Here is a 17,726-nt window from a genome sequence, read left to right as displayed (position 1 = left end):
GCCATTCTCCAACGTGAAACCAAAGAGTTGCACATTCATGCACCTCTATATAATATCCAGTCTCAATTGCGTTAGGGGTGAGAAGGACTTGAGCTCACCTGGACTAGATAATGTTTGTAGTTAGAAAACTGTCCATGATTTTTTGTACAGGTGATTTTGTTTGTGGATCCACTGGTCAGTGTAGTTCATACACAAAAATATTCATTTTAAATTGAGATATTCATTGATGTTTAAGTAGTAAAGACTACTTAAAAAGGGGTATATGACAGACTGTGGTAGTTTTTAAACAGAAAACAAACTTCAAGTAGTTGATGTAACATGTTATATGACATCTGATCAACATTCTTTTCCATCAAGTGAGACAAGAGTAATGTGTATAATTTCACCTATATATTTTGCTGCATATTGCTGTTTTTGAAGGTCAAACCTGACAACCAAAGTCACCCCACTGGGTTTTTAAATGCTTGAAATAACTGTTTGTGTTGAAGAACTACAAATCCCATTATTCTTCAAAACAGGAACAAAGACAAAACCTTGATGGAGCGGTAAGTCATCACAACAAAACACTGTCCACTTTATCATAATTGTGAAATGAAAGGAAGAGAAACAGATCTTTACCAAAACAATAAACTGAATTCATTTAAAATGAGCAAAAACAGTGCCAATGTCTTAATTTCATAAAAATATTAACAGCAAATTTTTCAATATATGAATCCTTGAGGAAATTTTATTACATTTGTCCTTTTTGTCACTAATTTTTCCAGAGAGAACAAAGCTTTTTTTTTTTTTAGAGCTCTGACATTTGGGGGTTCTAAAGATTTAAAGTGCATCCTTAATCAAAACTGTCTTAATTGTTCTGTGAAAAATTCTAATCATGGTAAACCCCCACATCAAAAGCAAAGTGCTTAATGTGTATGTGATCTGAGTATAAACCACACCAACACCTCGTGTTTTGGATTCTGGGAAATTCATTGAGTATGCGGGGATGAAACGACAGAGCAATACTTGCTGCTCAGGGGCTAAACATATCACACACAATAATTCATACCATTACTGAAAGAACACTGTATAATAAGAAAAGGGATAAAGACTTTGCAAACACAAAAATAAAAAAATAAAAAATTCCATGTGTATGTAAATCCATCACTTACTCGTTTGCCACAAAGGGAACAATTATCATTTGGAATGGTTATTTGTTTTACTATATATTCACAGAGAGAAATAAATAAATAAATGGAGATGAAGAGTTCAAAGGATCAGTAAAAATGCAGCAAAATAGAAACCAAGGTCAGAAGAGTGTGTGTTGATAATATATCCGATGACTACTGCCATTTTTCTTCACTTGTTTTAATGATATGAACTGAGAAAAGAAGACATTACCCCAATTAAGCCTAACTGTAGATTAAATGACCATGTAAGGTGTAACAATTTGGAAAAAGGGGGAAAAAGAAAACAAGGAGACCAGAACAAAGCAACTTCTGAAATAATGTGCTTAAGAGCTCCCTCATCCTTCATTATCAAGCCTGAGGACAGCCCAGCTGAAAACATTCGCTAAAACTGTCTGCCTGCCTGTGTGCCTTCCACAGAGAAACGTATGGATCCAAACACTGCTGGTGAACCTCCATTAGCTCGAGTAGATCTGGGTCCCAATCACACGCATGATCTCCTTCTGCACCTTAGGCTCTTGGGTGTTGATGTTAGCATCTCCTACTTGGCCATCCTCATATCTGCGCATAGAGAGAATACTTTATATTTCTGCTTAACACCTGGTCTTGATAACGTCCCTGCCCTTTCTACTGCACTTTATTTTGGATATAACTGCCCAACTTAATGGTGCTTAAGCGCAGCTTTAATAAGGAAGACCTGTATTCATTCTTCTGCCTGCAGGGCTGCTCGTCTATTTACATCACTTCCGCATTCCCACGCTGTCAAATTAAATTCTGTTGTCATCAATCAGGCCTAATATTTTTCTTTCCCTCCTTCTGCAAGCCACTTTTACATACACTTCAAATCTTAGTGAGTTTCTGTCATTCTGCCTTTCAGACTTAGATTCATGCAATCCACTTCCTCTTCATCTTCACCTGGCCAGAGCTGCTTATCCAAGTCTCCACCTGCTTCATCTCTACCATCACTAGTGTCTAGACTCCAGGGTGTCCTGCCCTACCAGACTCTTATCCCCAAATAATTAAAAACTAAAACTCTGTATTTCATTAAATCATGTTCAGTTTTTCCAAATATAGTTTACCTTATTTCATTTTAAGATTAAGATTTAATCGAGGTGTTAAGAAAATAGGCCTTTAAAGGGAACAACTGAGGTTTGGCTTGATGCTCCTGTCTGGGGAGCAAGGAAAAATGATTTTAGGAGTTCTGACATCTTTCTGTTTTTATTCTAACCACACTCTCCATTCTGGAAATAAGAATAAGCACACACATAGCACAAGAGTTCATTTATGTTTAGCTGTCATTTGAGTTAGACTGTAAGAAATCTAAAAATTATTTTCTAACTCAGAAAACAGAGAACATATTGATAAAATCTGCTATTTGATCCGATCTTTAAATCACCTGCATCTTTACGCAGTGTAGCAGATTAAAAAACGAGAAAAAACAAAACAACATAAAAACACCAACGATGCATTCAAGAGTGACAATGACAAAATTAGATGGGTATGCCATTTTGTAATAATTCCAAGAATTCAGTTGAAATTATAAAGGCGCTGAAAGTTACTGAAATACTTACACAAAAAAGAAGCGAGTACAGACATGGTCAGAAACCGGACACACCCAGATGTTTCCATGCTTCTGCAGATCCTTTGATGTGATAACTGTTAAAATCAGAGAACTGTGTTTTATCAAAGGAACGTTATTAGAAATTGTAAACTGTAACAACAGTGCTTCTTGTTCTGCTTTGATTGTAGTGTTGCTGTTGTTTTGGAATTATCTGATACAGCATAAAATGTATTATAGCCTAAGTGCTAAATGGCCTTATTATTCTAAGTGATGCAATCTAAATCTTTATTTTTATTGTCTCCTTTAATAATAGCAGTGATCATATTGCCATGACTTCATAGCAAGAGCAATTGCATTATAATATCTTTTAGTCTGTAATAGGACTCTATTTGTATTTTACTTTATCAAGGTTTGTGAAGTTTGAAAAGGGTTGAGTAGAAAATATCAAAAATGTGTGTATTAGTTGTTACATCATGTCACATTTAGTCTGTAGTTAATTTATTTCTTAAAAGCTATAATGATGTGACTCAGTTTAACCCATCTACCAATAATATTACGCCTCCTACATAATATTACCTTCACAAAGAGCAATACAGTTCAAGTTTCGACTCTGAAGAAACCTTGACTGGATAGGACGGCTCTGTTGAAAAGCAAACATCACTCAATTAGTTGTTACAGAAAAGGCGATGATGTAACTGAAGCATCCAAAAGACAAATAATTAATGTTTAGAAATACTGAAATTATATGGTTCGCCACAGGCAGGTTCAAGGTGACGATACAAGTGTTTAAAGCATGAAAAACGTCAAAAAATGCAAACTGCCTTTTGGAAACCAACTCTCATCTAACCATCAATGTTATTTTAAAAAGAAATCGGATCTTTTAAGAGATCAGTATAATAAAACTGACTCTTCACTGTCCCTCACCTGTGGTATAGTGTTCATGCGGTTGTAACGCTGCACTAGTTCATCTTTGGTGGGCATGCGGTGCTGTCCTTTCCCCATTCCTGCAAGAAGCAGCACACAACAAATAAAAACAGTCAGAACAACTTTACCTCAACTCAACCAATATGTGGGGAAAAAAAGAAACAAAAAACTTTCTCTGGTGAACTTTTGATGTCCTTGTCAACAGGTCCGACTTTAATATAAAATTCACTGCCCTAAATGGTACCAAATACATGCTACATGGAAAACAAGTAAAAAAACAAATATTCATTTTCAGTATTGATAAACAGTTCAAACAGTACTTGTTTTAGAGTGTGCCTATAATTAAAAAAAAAGATTTGTACTTAGAAAATTAGCTGGGAAAATAAAACCAAGTAGATGTAATGTCAAAAACTGTAACATCTGTTAAGCGTTTTGCTTTCTTTTAAGAATTCCACATCCATTCTCCAAGTTAGCATATGTTAATAGCTGGCCCCCACTAGGAACACACTGTGCTGAAGTCCTTATTATTGCCAGCAAACTCTATAAGCCTTGAAACATCTTTGCAACCCTCAACTGACAAAGGCAAAGCCAGATGAAAACCAAAAAATGTGAAAACACACAAATCCAATGACAAACCTATTTTTATACAGCCACAACATGAAGCATGGCATGGCAGGTGGCACAGAAGCTCAGAGGCCCGAGACCCAGCACCCAAAAATGGAAACACAGTACAGCACAACAGGATAACATGGCAGGCACCCACAAGTGAAAATGGAGTGTTCCACGATGTCAATTAGGCCATGTGGCAAACACAAAGGCTACTCGGTGAACATGGTGGAAAAAGCAAGGGGGGTGGGGGTGGGGGCACAGGGGTCTGAATGGTGATGAACCGTTCCTACCTGAGTATCCAAAAGATATGCTGGAGATGGGGCTCAGATAGATGCCCTTTCCGTACGCTGCCCCATGCAGCTTGGGTTTGAAAAGAGCAGGAAGGAAGGGTCACTGAGCATGTGCACAGGACAGCCTTACACACACATATGTACACTTGGAAATGCTAACACATACAGTGAAATTCATCTCAGATCAACTGTACTCAAAATAGCCTGTGAATGTCAATGATTTTAAAATGGATGTGACAGTTCCCCTCAACAACCAAGCATACTAAATACACCCACACATGCAAAGTGCAAATCCAAATTCTGCAAAGAAGAAAGCGTCAAAGAGAGAGATTGTTCCAGGAATCTGAAGCAATTCATATACAGTTACACCTGCTAACTTCTTTCAACATTATGCATTAGAGATCAAGTGATACTCTTGATTTTTGTGCTTTGAATTTTTGCATAAGCGTCCAGGTATTCAAATAATACTTGCATGAAACTTGAAATGTAGACATAAATGGAAAGATGGCAAAGTACAAAGATAACTGATTATAAGGTGAGCCTTCTCTCTGCAATGTCTGCCGGGAGGAAAACAGAAGGGCCACATGTCTAACGACTGAGAGTCAAATTAAGAGGAAGAACAAAGAGCCACTTGACTGGGAATGCATGAGGGAGACAGCAGTCAGGACATTGCACATCTGGAAGAAATGAAAAGGAACAAGAGACAAGAGATTTTGTGTGATGGCTGGAGCTAAAGGTAGATTCAGTCATCCTCCTCCTCCTCCTGCTGTGAAACACAATGACAGAGGAAGAGTGTCAATGCTCAAGGTGAAATAGAGAGAAGGGGGAGGCAGACGAGCACCAAAGCAAGATCAAAGATGAAGACTTCAAAAAGTTGGAGAATAAAGAAGGCATAAATGAAACACATCAGCACGATAGAGCAATCATGGCTGAAAGATCCTTGAGATTTCAGATTTAATTGTGTTTAATCTATTTTCAGGACAAGCCTGAGTCTCTCCCGAGCAGCAGTCTTTATCAGCTGTATTATGCAAATGAGACAGTCTGTTCTCTCTGAAGATCAAATCTTTTCCCTTGTATTATTTAAGAATTATCTATGAAAGACCAGATTGATTACAACTACAACAAAATAAAAGTGAGAACAAATGTGGAAATTAATAAGAATTTTTAAAAAAATCACAAATATAATTGGGATAGGTGGTATGCCCTTCTTTCCTGGGAAACTCTATAGTTCTTATATGGTCATTTGTTCCACTTTGGTATTAACAAGTTTTCTATAAACATTTGAATGATTTATATAAAATATTTTTGAGTATATAAAGAGTAGTGACAGTTACTAACCTTTCAAAAGAGATCCCTATTCACTCTGTTGAAGGCTGTACTCACTGCCACAGAACTTGTCCTCTGCGTCCTTTAAATACAGATCTAACCTACTCAGTGCTCTAGATGGTTGACCCCAACAGGGCACACAGGCTCTCAGCTGACACCACAGCCCATTTCCTTTGTCCCACAACAGGAAGGGACATGCTGTCTGCTGTTGCCAGCAGAGAAGGCAGAAAGAGGCTGACGCTGGCAAGGAAAATCTCCTAGTGTGCCCTGCTTGCTAAAATGCCAATTGCAAAGCTGATGAAAAGGAAGCTGGCATCCATTAACTGTGAAAATGAATCAGCCGGACAGCGAGCCTGCTTTGTGCAAGGGCAGGTTTGCTGTCCGATAGGAGATGCTTCCAGCTAACTGCCAGGGTTACATACCTGCAGTTTGGTATAAGAGGCATTGACTAGTCCATTTCTCAGAACAGAGTGCCAGTTCTCTATATGGGAACCACTAGAGCAAGTGTAGAGAGGGAGAGATAAGAAGATAAAACAAATACCATGTGAATATAACAGTGTAATAGCATGGAATCGCTTTTCTTTTTTGAATTGGCTCGATCTTTGCTGTTCAACACTGGAAAAAAATTAACAAAAATAAATATTTTGTTATCTTTTCATAAAGATCTTTGTAAAATATGTTATCACAAAATATTTAATCTTATAGTTTTTCTATTTTAAAATTCTTCATTTTTCATGAACTGGGTAATTGAAGGTTATTACTGGCAAGAGAGCGCAGCAACAGGGATGAGCAACTGGATGCTGAATATACTTGCATTTATCACCATGTAAATTACTGCATAAGAGGATTTTTTTTTTTAATTTTAAAAAGAAAGGGTTAAACAAGCTATAAATCTTTTGGTTTTTAATAATTTAACATTCTACAAAATCTACAACTTAATTCGTTAAAAGAAAAGATAACATCACAATCTTCCAGATTTATATTGGTTAATTAAGCCTTAAAACACGGGCAAGTAGTTTTTTTTAAATATTTTTAACTAATCAGCCTTTGAGCATAATTAAAAGAACAGTTCACCCCCAAATCAAATCTCTGTGTTTTTGAGCTGACTAGTGGTGCTGTTTATCCATCTGGATTGTTTTGGTGTTAGTTGATAAGTTTTGCAAATATCAGCTGTACGGATTTCACTTGAATATGATGAAGCCAGATTCTGCTGCTCAAAACACCAAAATACACGAATCTCAGCAACAACATCTATTTTCAGTAATCATGACCCAGTATAAGGTTACTTTTCTACTGATTTTTTTTGAAATATATTATTTGGTGATTTGAGAACCATTAGGCAAGTGCCATTTAATTCCTTTATATGTGAGATGGTCTCTCTTTTTTTTTTTTTCAAAAAGTCATGTTTCTATTTATATCAATCTAAAAAAAATTTGCAGTCAGGCTAAATTAAGCATTTGGCATTTATTGTTATCTGATTATTAAATTTCTAGTAGGAACCATCATGCAGAAAGACTGTAAGCCCTGTTGGTGAATCAGTTGTACCCTGCACGTGCCCAGATGGGTTGTGAGTATCTAAAATATTCAGCACAGCCCCATCTGCTACAGTACAAATCTGTATCTCATAGATATTGCTGGCTCCATGTGCTGGCTAAGAAAGGTGGTTTCTCAGTCCAGGAGAATGACCATTGCTCTGTGCTGTTATTTGTTATGGTTCCATAAAAATCTGCTAAAGTGGCCCCTTTCAGCAAATGCATAATGACCAGGTGTTACACTGAGACATGTTCATGTTTGCAAAGTATAGCGCTCCAAAGCTAAAGTATGCATTCATTTTAGCAGCTATGCTTGATTTGACATCAATTATTAAAAGAATTTGATTCCTCAGAAAATATTTCCCACCAGCCACACGCTTATAAATATAATAACCACTAAGTGTTTTCTGATACTTCAGCACAGCCTAAATGGTTTTACTTCTTAAGCATTAAAGGCTTTAAAATTTTAAATTCATTTACTGACAACATGTTAAATAATGGAAATGTAACTCACTGGAAGGCAAAAGTGCTGCCGTATAACTTCTTGGCAGTGCGAAAACGAGCTTCCTTGGCTGGGGGGCTGCTGAGCAGGAGGAACTGGTGGGAGGTGTGCATGAATTTCAGTTGCTGTTACGGTGAGATCATTGAGACGAGAGAATGTCAGAGACAAGTGGACAGGGAATGAGTACGTATCAAATTACACAATATAGCATTCAAAAATGTTTATAGAAGGGACATAAGGCAATATTGCTCTGGTTTCCTACCCTACTGAGAGGCAGCTTGACGATATGAGATCTGTTACTGGAAATAATCCTGTAGAAACATAGAGAAGAGATTTAAATATGTATATAAACTATATCGTATCATAATAGCATCGTGTTAATACTACTCACAGCAGACATCTTGACTTGTCAAAGTAAAAACAACACACCACTGAAGATGCTTCCTTTTTTTTCAAGTGTCCAAGTATCCCATGGCAATATGACAGTGAGGTGATGTAGATAATACCAGAAGGTGAAAACACACAGCACAACGGATTGTCTTTACTCACCACTGTAGCAGGGGATGGGCCAAAGGGTCTAGTTTGTCCATCTGTTTCTTAATCTCCAGATATGAACCCTGGAAAAAATGCCAAAACAAATGAGTAAGCTTTTACTTGTGATGTGAATATTAGATAAGGATATCATCTTATAGATGCAGTCCAACCACAGTAGGTAACAAGTGGGTAAACAAATGTAGCATGGAGAAGACCATGCTACCACTTTGATTAACAAAACTGCATCCATGAAGATTAAACAGCACAGTTCCTTAAATTAAAATAAAATGTGAACGGACATTGTCAGTAATCTCGATACAAAAGCCTACTTCCAAAGACATTGGGATGCTATTTTTATCTGCATTTCTTTTTCTTTTTTTACATGCCTTTCAACCCATTTTTTAAAAAAAAGCTGCTCTACTATTATGGCCTTTCTTTCCCGCCCACCTCCTTCTTGTACCTGGGTCATTTCCCGAATGGACATTACACTATCCAGTGCTTTTTGTAGTCTTTCATAATTCTTCTTCTGTGTTCACCGGTTGAGCCAAACATCCATTGTATGCAGTAAGAGAGAGAACAACATACAGAAATCTAAAATCACTGGAGACATACAGGTCTTAGGTTTAATCATTAGTTTGAAATATATGATATAGAAAAATGAATTGTAACAATAATTTTAGTTTGTTCTGATGGCAGAAGTTTGTTTTTAAGCATGCAGTATGTCTTTTTCAAATTAAATGTCATGATGGAATTAAATATGATCTTTAGAAATGTAGTGAGGATGCTGACCTTTGGATTAAAGGCAAGAGTCTTGGGGTCGTTGGGATCAACAACTGAAGGGTAAGGTTCAAATATGATGCTCTTACGAGGAGACTCCAGGGCAGCTCGACACATAGCTACAAGAAGGTCCACGACCTGGGAAGAGATGGATTATATATTTATATTTTGTGCCTTCAGTTTATGCTGATGAGTGAAATTGTGTTTTTTCCAATAACACATATTAGCTACAGGTAATCAGAATTGGATCAAAATGTTGACATTGGTATTTTTGTTCTTATCTATATTTCAGCACTTTTATCTAATATCTAAAGGAATGGACTATAAAATCCAAATAATGTGCATTATTTGATATACTGTCGAAGTGTTGTGGTCACCTCTGCCCCGGTGGCCACTTCCTCTGCGGCTCCAGACATTACACCCAGAGTGTAGAAAGAGAACACACACAGCTCCCTTGTGCACACAGCAGGCTGCATGAATAAACAAAGTTTAAACTACACCTATTTCGAAATCTACTACCCATACACAAAAAGGTACATTGACTCACACAATCTTCCCATTTGCTTACTCTAGTATTAAGTAAGCAAGAAAATCTTCAACCAGAAATATGCATATGTATATTACTGACAGAAAAAAAAATCATAGATCATGTTTCAAGTTACTGATATTTTTTCCACTTATATGAGGGTTCATATTTCTGCATCTCTTACTTATACATCTATGTGTTTCTCTTATTTGCCTCTGGTACCTTCAGCATGGATCCATTCTGAAAGACATGCTGTTCGTCACAAACCACGCAGTACTCATTAAGTGTGGGGATCCTCTGTTCTGAGTACTTCATTATCTGTTTGGGGGGAAAAGCAGTTTAATTCTGAATTAATTGTCACCTTCAGCACTGCCATTCAAAGGAATGCTATTTTGGCAAAGTTGTTACAATGCCATGGTTTTGGGTCCTAGAATAACATTACATTTTAGAGCTCAACAATCATTTGCACAATACTAGGAGCTAATAGAATCTACAGACTGTATGGTGTGGGTTCACACCTAACAATGATGAAATCCCCAGAAGCCATTTATAGATTACTCACCAGGTATTATTTTTTATTTTTAAGTCATTCAAACAACATGTGGTATTTTAATGCTCAGGTAATTAGTTTACTTTCTTCTTAGCTATGACTGAGACAAAATGTAGAAGTGGCTTTGTAAGTGGAATGACATCTTTTTGAGCTCTAACCTGCACTAAGAAGCCATACTCCAAGGTAGGAATGTTCTTGCAGTGGCCGCCCGCCTGGGATGAGAAAAACAATTCAATCAGCTGCCTCGTGGTAATCTGCGCTGGGGCCCTGGCCGCTGGGACAGCCACAGTCTGATGAGTCAAGTGAAGACAAAGCATTATGGGAAAGGGCGCACCAGCCATGTTACGGTAAGGGTAGGGAAAGACTCAGGTGGGTACAGTGCAGGTGGCGGGTGACTGAGAAGGGGGTCAGAGTGAATCACAGCGGATTAAGACATAAAAACAAAAACAAAAAAAACTTAAATTTCTTAATAACAGCATTTCACCACATACAATTTCCAGAATTACAGTACTTAAAATATTAACTTCAAACATTACGGGTTTCTACAACAGAACTTTTCTGAGTGGAAAGAAAGTAAAGTTAAGAGCCTCAGAGTTGTGGGTTAAACACTGCAACCAAAACTTGACATGTGACAGTTAAAATATATATTTACTGAGAAAGAGGGAAAGGAGTAAAATTTACACAAGTCAGCATTTTAACTGAAAGGTATTTCACATTTGGGTGTTGATTTATCGAGACTTGCTCTGACCTGGCTATTTGGTGGATAGCTGAATAGCTCTCCTTTAGGGTTCTTCATGGTACAGGAGATCGAGCGGTTCATTAAGCGCGTCACCCTCAGCTCAGGGACACTCAGCTTCCCTTTTAAAACTGTGTCTTGAATCAGAGGAAAACTTGGAGACCTGACAGAGACCAAAATACAAAGAAAGCTGTCATTCAGAGTTTCAAAGGGGATATGATTCAGAGCACAAAGGATTTAGATTTTAAGGTTAAAGAACACATTTTGGTATTACTATGATGCTGCTAACAACAAAATCTTAATTTTGAGTAATCTCATTTTAAATATCATATTATCTATAATAATATATGATCTAGACTGTAATATACTTGTCGACTATAGGCTTGGACAATTTTATAGTGACATCTTCTAAAGAAGTACACACTCTGCTCTAGTGATTCACATGTACTAACAGGTAATACTAGCTCTGACAACTGAAATCTGGCAGCAGCTCAAGTCACTAACTGTTACCTGCAAGAGCCAGTGTTGACTTCTACCATTGCTCTCAGTATATAATCAATGAACCACCTTGACGTGAGACTTGTCAAGTTTTGAGGATGTCAAGACAGGCTAGTAGTTAGAGGAGCTGACCTCCACTGAGTGGGCTGGGATTTAATCCCTATGCACCAATAACTGTCAAAGAATGTCTGAGGAAGTCAGAAGCCAAAAATTGTAGTTACCCAAAGGGGAATTTGGTTGTGCTTGTCAAAGCTTGAATTTCAGTCAGTCTTCACAATGCTGAGTCAGAGCTACCATTCCTGTTTGTCTTTTTTGCTATAGTTCACCTAATAGTTTGTAGTATTTATATGGTGTATTTATCCTGTTTATGAACGTAGGTAGAGAATGAATCATTAAACTTTAGGTGCGCACAGTATTTTATATCATGAAACCTTAAGTTGCATATGATTTATGATTTGTGCTTTCAGCTTTGTTTTTATTTTGGCAGATATGCTTATTTCCTACTGCCTAAGACTGATAACTAACTTTGATAATTAACTGGAGAAACATAGCATATTAGCACTTGCCACTACAGTCTGAATCAGCTTTGACATGTTCTCAAAAAAGTCAATGTCTTCCATCACTATGCCTATATTATGTCAGTAAATAACAAAAGTACAAACAGACTACACAGAAAGCAAACATGCATTTGTGTTGAATGAAAAAAAAAAAAGACAGAAATCAGAAATTAAATCTTACTCGGGATTCCAGTGTCATTTACCAATGGTGAAGCTAAAGTGTGAGAGAGATACCTACTTTGGGATGGGGGAGAAGATGCTGAGCCCGGCACGGAACTTCTTGATGGTCCCTCCGGCTTTGAACCAGCTGTGCCTCTTCTCCTGCTGGGCCTTGAGAAACTCATTACTAAGGTGCTTCCACTGCTGTGAGGTGAATGTGCTCAGGATCCTGTGATAATATGACAGTGAGGAAGGAAGACGCTAATTTTCTCTTTCAATCGGCGCCAAATATACCTTCTCATAAACTAAATACTACTATTACGTTAAACTAAGCTACTGAAACTAACTGAAATGTTTCTGCAGCTCTTGCTCACAATGGTACAGGTATAGATGTTTTTTAGGTCCCAAATTTAAGAGATGACATCACTTACTTTTTAAGTTGCAGGCCCAAGCTGAAACCTTCTTTATTTGACGGCTGGAACACTTCTACTGACGGCTCTAAATAAAGATGACTAATATTATTACACATAGTGTACAGATAGACACAAACTGTGTTTGTTTTTTCCCCCCATTCTCCCTCTTGTACGGCGCACAATGTACTCATCTCTCACACTCATTGAGTAGCACAAATACAAAGTCCCTTCCAGAAAACCAACATCCACAGTGACATCTTTACTCACCGGGTCCATCGAGATACTGAGAAAGAGAAAAGCGAAGTCTCAGAATAATTGGTTCTGTTCTGATAACTTTCCATGCCGTCGCAACTTCCTCCTGAGTCGGGCACAGACACACAAATATGCAGAGTTAGCATCCTAATTAAAGACATTTCTTGTAATATAAATAGATTATGATTTTATGATGCATTTTACTTTGCAAACTGTCAATATTAGAATAGTAATAGGCAAAATCAGAGGAGGTGTTTCCAGTGAAGACTCACATCTAAGAAACTGATGTTAATATGAAGATCGATGTCTACATCATCAATGGTTCCATACTCCCTGTTCATAAACACAACAACATGTAGAGTTAATTTATCATGAGTAATCAAAGTTATACTCAAACCAATTCACGTGGTTATACCCTGAGGGTGGTTGTTTTTTTTCTCTTTTGGCCCAGCTAGTTATAACAGAGTGCAAGCATGTTTAATCTTATCTCTACTTAGTTATTTCTTTCAAAACTAGTCAAAATTTAAGCAGCTTGATTGCATATGTGTGTGTGTGTGTCTTACTATCTATGCTGTACCTGACAGAGATAGCACTGTCAGTGTAGATGTCTTTTACAGCCTCAATGTCTGCATCCAGTTGAGGGTGTCGATACAGGTCAGCAGCACAACTCCCCTGCAATAAGCAGCACTGGTCACAGTTATAGCAGGGAATGAATTCTCAGTGGTTCCTAATCTTATTTTCTTTTTTAATCAAACATATCCCCACACACCCCACAGTCCCATCAGATAAAATCCAAGTACACGTTACTGTTGTGTTTCAAAACAGTTTAAGTTTTCAAGTTAAGCCTTAAATTAGAGATTTCTTATCAAAATGAATGATCTAACATTTGATATTGCTACAGTTTGCACACAATTGTTTATTCACTGTTTGTGTTAGTTTGCATTTGTACCAGCTTAAGGTTTCAACTAGCTGCTCAATACTTTCATACACTTATTTTAACTAATCATCCACAGTATGATTTACTATGACCTTGCAAAGCTCTGACTCAAAAATAAAATCTTTATAACACAGCAATTTTTTATATGAAACTATAGTTAATAACTTATATGGGATATCTGAACAATATGATATGGAGTGGCATTTAATCTTTATATTACAAAAATTAAAAAGCCTAAATAAAATGTACTATGTCTGTCATATATGTTCCTGATATCTAGAGTTGATATCTCTTCCCTTCAGCTGAGTGTGTAGAACAGATCACACAGTTTTGTTCTTATCTTCACTACACTGCTTTCATGTTCTCTGACTGCACTGAAACGAGCGTTAAGTCCCAGACTGGATTTACATTTCAATCAAAAGACTTGCAAGATAACCACAAAAAGGATAACTAACAGATTAAGGTCTTATATGAGAGTGAAGCAATGAACTTTGTGAGATGAGATGACACATTAAATATTTGCATCAGAAATGAATTTGACTGAGGTACTTGGGATTACTTGGGCTGTTTGGGGTTATGTAAGGTGTAAATAGTAAATGAAAATACTATGATCCTAATTTGAATAAAAACACAACATTCCCAGATCGTCACATATGGTAATATAAACACTTACACAACTTCACAAAACACAGCATCACATTCTGTAATTAATTAAAAATACATTTGGATTTTTTCCAGCACAGCATTAGAATGCAAATGTCAGTCATTTGGCCCATCGGAGAGAAACATGTCAAAAATGATTTACCACAATGCCGTGACATTTGGTCTGAATATTTACAGTTCCCAAGAGAATCACCCCAAATGATTCTGCTGACCTCTGACTTATTGTCTGCAGTTACTATTGGGTCAAAAATTCCTCCTGACATAAACTTAGCATACTGAAAAGTAGAGCTCTCTGCTCATGCATGTTAAATTGTTAAAAGATTACCTTTGTATCAACTGGGCTATAATATTACACAAAAGCACTGTACCAAAGATATGAGGCTTACTTTTTCCTTCATAACACACTCTCTGTTATTACTGCTGAGGATTTAATAATGACAGAAGGCTTAAAATAAACACCATACATGTTTTTGACTTACCAACATTATCCTAACGTGAGGTGAAATTAACAAGTAATATATATTTCAAAACCTGTAAATTAACTGTGGTTTTGTTTGTGTCAATGTATTATAACATTGGAAAAAACTTTTTTTTTTTTTTAGAAAAACACATACTTTTAAATAACTAGAAATAACCACAAATAAGCACAAGTAGTAAAAACACAATGCCAATCTCCTGACAACAGATTCAACAGAGATTTTGCGATGGTAATAGTGTTTGCTGTACCTGAATGCCATATAGGAATTGTTCTGATTCGTTCTCCCCATCTGACTCCTCGTCTGTCCAACACTGTCCTTTGATGTCCTGTGGGCCCACACATTGTGAAAAAGCTATTATAGTGCAGTAGGACGAAAAAGCAACCTCTTTCTATCATCCTTTCATCTCCCACTTCCCTATTTAGACTTCCTTCGTGTGCTTCAAAATACTGCTTAAATAGCATTGCAAAGAGAGAGATGAAGGGACACGATTTATTCCCGACAGGATATTCTCTCAGTTCAACCCTTTTTAAACGAATCCTCAAATGACAATGAAAAAGGATGACTTTACAAAAATAGGATTTTATAAATAAAATGAACTCTGTTTCTTATCGTTTCCAGCAAAGCCTGAAACCCAGAGGTCCAACAGAATAAACCAGAAGAATATGTTATATTTAATACTTAGATCTAAGTTATTTAATGTTTAAATGCCTATGGAAATTATTTATTTTGTCACGTCAATATAATTTAATTTAAAGCTTTTTATATCATTAACAAAGCCAAACATTTTTTTACACCATTTTAATGATAAGTAATGATTACGCCAATAGGTTCCCAGTTGTCTTACCATTGGGTCTGCTGTTATGGCTCTCTCAGACAGGTTTGGGCCTTTGATTAGTGCCAACCATGTCAGCCTGTTTCTAGGTGGAAGGAGTGAGAACACAAAAGCTTTGATTGACAGTCTCACATTACTCCTCAGTATCACAACCTCGAAAAATACAAATATAAAATTAAAAACAAACAAAACAAAACAAAAAAATAATAAAACAAGAAACAAAGAGGCCACTGCAAGTGACGCCATGCTTTGTAAACGGTGCCCTCCTCCTCTTTTCTTTAAATCTTCTGCACTTCACCTTGCCATGTATCCTAGCAACAGCCATCTCTGCCTTCTTTCAGAGTGGCATTAATCACTGCAGAGAGAATGTGTGGGAGATATGTGCAGTACGTTCAGTTCCAAGGATGTTTCCATTTTTTTGTTTGTTTGTTTTTTTTTCCAGGAATTTAACCTAAAAATATGAAAGCAGCAGAGGTTTTTATAGACCTTACCTGTTGTAGACACAAGGCTAAAGCAGCACATTTACTTATCTCACTGCACCGTTAGACTGCGATTTATTGTTATGAGTGTGAGGAACAAATGTGAAAAAAAATATTTTTTCTGAGCTAATTTCCCCCGAGCACTAGAGTTTTAAGTAATTTTTAACGCAAGAAAACAATAGCTGCCTCAAAAGAAACAACAGTCACAATGATTGCCAAAAATATCGAAATGATCCAGTCGCTCCCTTCTGTTAGATATGTAAATAATGCACTGCTAAAAATTACAATTTACATAGTCCAGCCCACATCAAACAATAAAATGAATGAAAAAATTAACAAAATAGAAAATGATCTAGGAGGGGTGTAAAATACGGCAAGGTGACAACATAGCTTAGCAGTACGAGACTGAATGCCTTGAAAAAGACAAAGACAAAAAAGAACAGACATACACAAAGCCATTCATGGGATATATAGGTCAGTATAGTAAAAAGGATACCAATTTTTCATGTCTTCTTTGACAAGGCCTATTTCAGTATGTCTACATGAAAATTATGGGTATCTGTTTTTGTGAGTCTGTCATGATCATGCTCTTCTCATTGTTGTAAAACACCCTTTCTTACAACAATAGCACACAAGTAAATTCTCATTAAACATTGCTACTCTCAAAACCATATCTTCTTCTTTAGCTTCTTCTCTTTTCTCTATATGCCTGCTGCCTTGCTGTTCTCAACCGTGCTAGCATCTACATCCTCCCAGCTCCCTAACCGCCATTCCTGGAGCCTCTGTCGTCTCACATGCCAATAGTTACTGACACAGCGCCCACCCCCACACAAACACACATTTAGCCGTCCCCATTCCTCCTTTTGATAACTATTTAGCTTAAACACAGAGGCAGTCAGGCGTATTTTCCCCTCCCCCCATGCTCTGGAACCCCCCCACCTACCCCATCCATCCACACTTACCTCCACAGAGGATGGAGACTGGGATGCTGTCCTTGCCTCAGCTTTTCTCCCTCTTAAAGGGCACACCTGCCTCTCTCTCGGCGGCTGCTTTCCACTGAAATGATAGATGACAATAAGTCCTTTCAAATAAAACCAAACCAGAGCCACAATCCTAAATTCTGAAGTGTCTATTTCTCAATGCTTGTGGTGTGAGTCCGTAGGCAAGCCAGCTAGTGTGTGTGTGTGTGTGTGTGTAAGAGCCTATGTGTTTATCTATTACAGATCTCTGCTCTTACTGCTCTCTTATATTTTGCCTGACAACACTGAGGTGTCTGAGCATGCTCAGTGAGACTAGGCAAGCCAGTCATGTGACCTGCAGCTGACTGCACTGCTGCTGAGAAATAAGGGGGGAAAAATGGCTCTGCATGTGTATGCATCTGCATGTGTGTTTGCATGTGGTGTGCGGTTGCATAAGTCAGTGTC

At 37.3% G+C, this 17,726-nt stretch overlaps 1 protein-coding gene across 8 annotated transcripts; it reads right to left on the bottom strand.

The window, feature by feature from the left end:
- Positions 1-613: 613 nt before the first annotated feature.
- Positions 614-17,568, bottom strand: LOC113025458 (protein mono-ADP-ribosyltransferase PARP6). Of its 8 annotated transcripts, none has more exons than XM_026173197.2 (23): positions 17,265-17,568; positions 15,836-15,908; positions 15,239-15,316; positions 13,490-13,599; positions 13,185-13,245; positions 12,928-13,018; positions 12,679-12,745; positions 12,327-12,476; positions 11,046-11,196; positions 10,456-10,587; positions 9,970-10,065; positions 9,599-9,691; positions 9,234-9,359; positions 8,905-8,970; positions 8,460-8,527; positions 8,173-8,221; positions 7,923-8,035; positions 6,299-6,371; positions 4,551-4,620; positions 3,652-3,731; positions 3,304-3,367; positions 2,738-2,822; positions 614-1,727 (listed from the first exon to the last, which is right to left on the bottom strand). In XM_026173197.2, the coding sequence occupies exons 2-23, from the start codon at positions 15,836-15,838 to the stop codon at positions 1,625-1,627; spliced, it is 1,929 nt and encodes a 642-aa protein (XP_026028982.1). In that variant the 5' UTR covers positions 15,839-15,908; positions 17,265-17,568; the 3' UTR covers positions 614-1,624. The 8 variants fall into 8 exon arrangements, with proteins under 8 accessions (XP_026028982.1, XP_026029022.1, XP_080156078.1 ...); XM_026173237.2 differs by having other exon boundaries at positions 13,490-13,584; XM_080299952.1 differs by lacking the exon at positions 17,265-17,568 and having other exon boundaries at positions 15,836-16,513.
- Between the last annotated feature and the right edge of the window lie 158 nt (positions 17,569-17,726).

Source organism: Astatotilapia calliptera, chromosome 1 (assembly GCF_964374335.1).
Source record: "Astatotilapia calliptera chromosome 1, fAstCal68.1, whole genome shotgun sequence".
In the NCBI taxonomy this organism is placed as follows: Eukaryota; Metazoa; Chordata; class Actinopteri; order Cichliformes; family Cichlidae; genus Astatotilapia; species Astatotilapia calliptera.
Note: the sequence above shows the minus strand (reverse complement) of the source record. Positions and strands in the feature narration are given on the sequence as shown.

Excerpts from the sequence above, each read along its gene's own strand:
- LOC113025458 (XM_080299952.1), bottom strand. The coding sequence starts at position 16,069 with ATGGCGTCACTTGCAGTGGCCTCTTTGTTTCTTGTTTTATTATTTTTT. Across the intron at positions 15,317-15,835 it reads CCATAACAGCAGACCCAATG|GACATCAAAGGACAGTGTTG; the intron begins GTAAGACAACTG and ends GTGGGCCCACAG. Across the intron at positions 9,360-9,598 it reads AAGTGGCCACCGGGGCAGAG|GTCGTGGACCTTCTTGTAGC; the intron begins GTGACCACAACA and ends ATCTCTTCCCAG.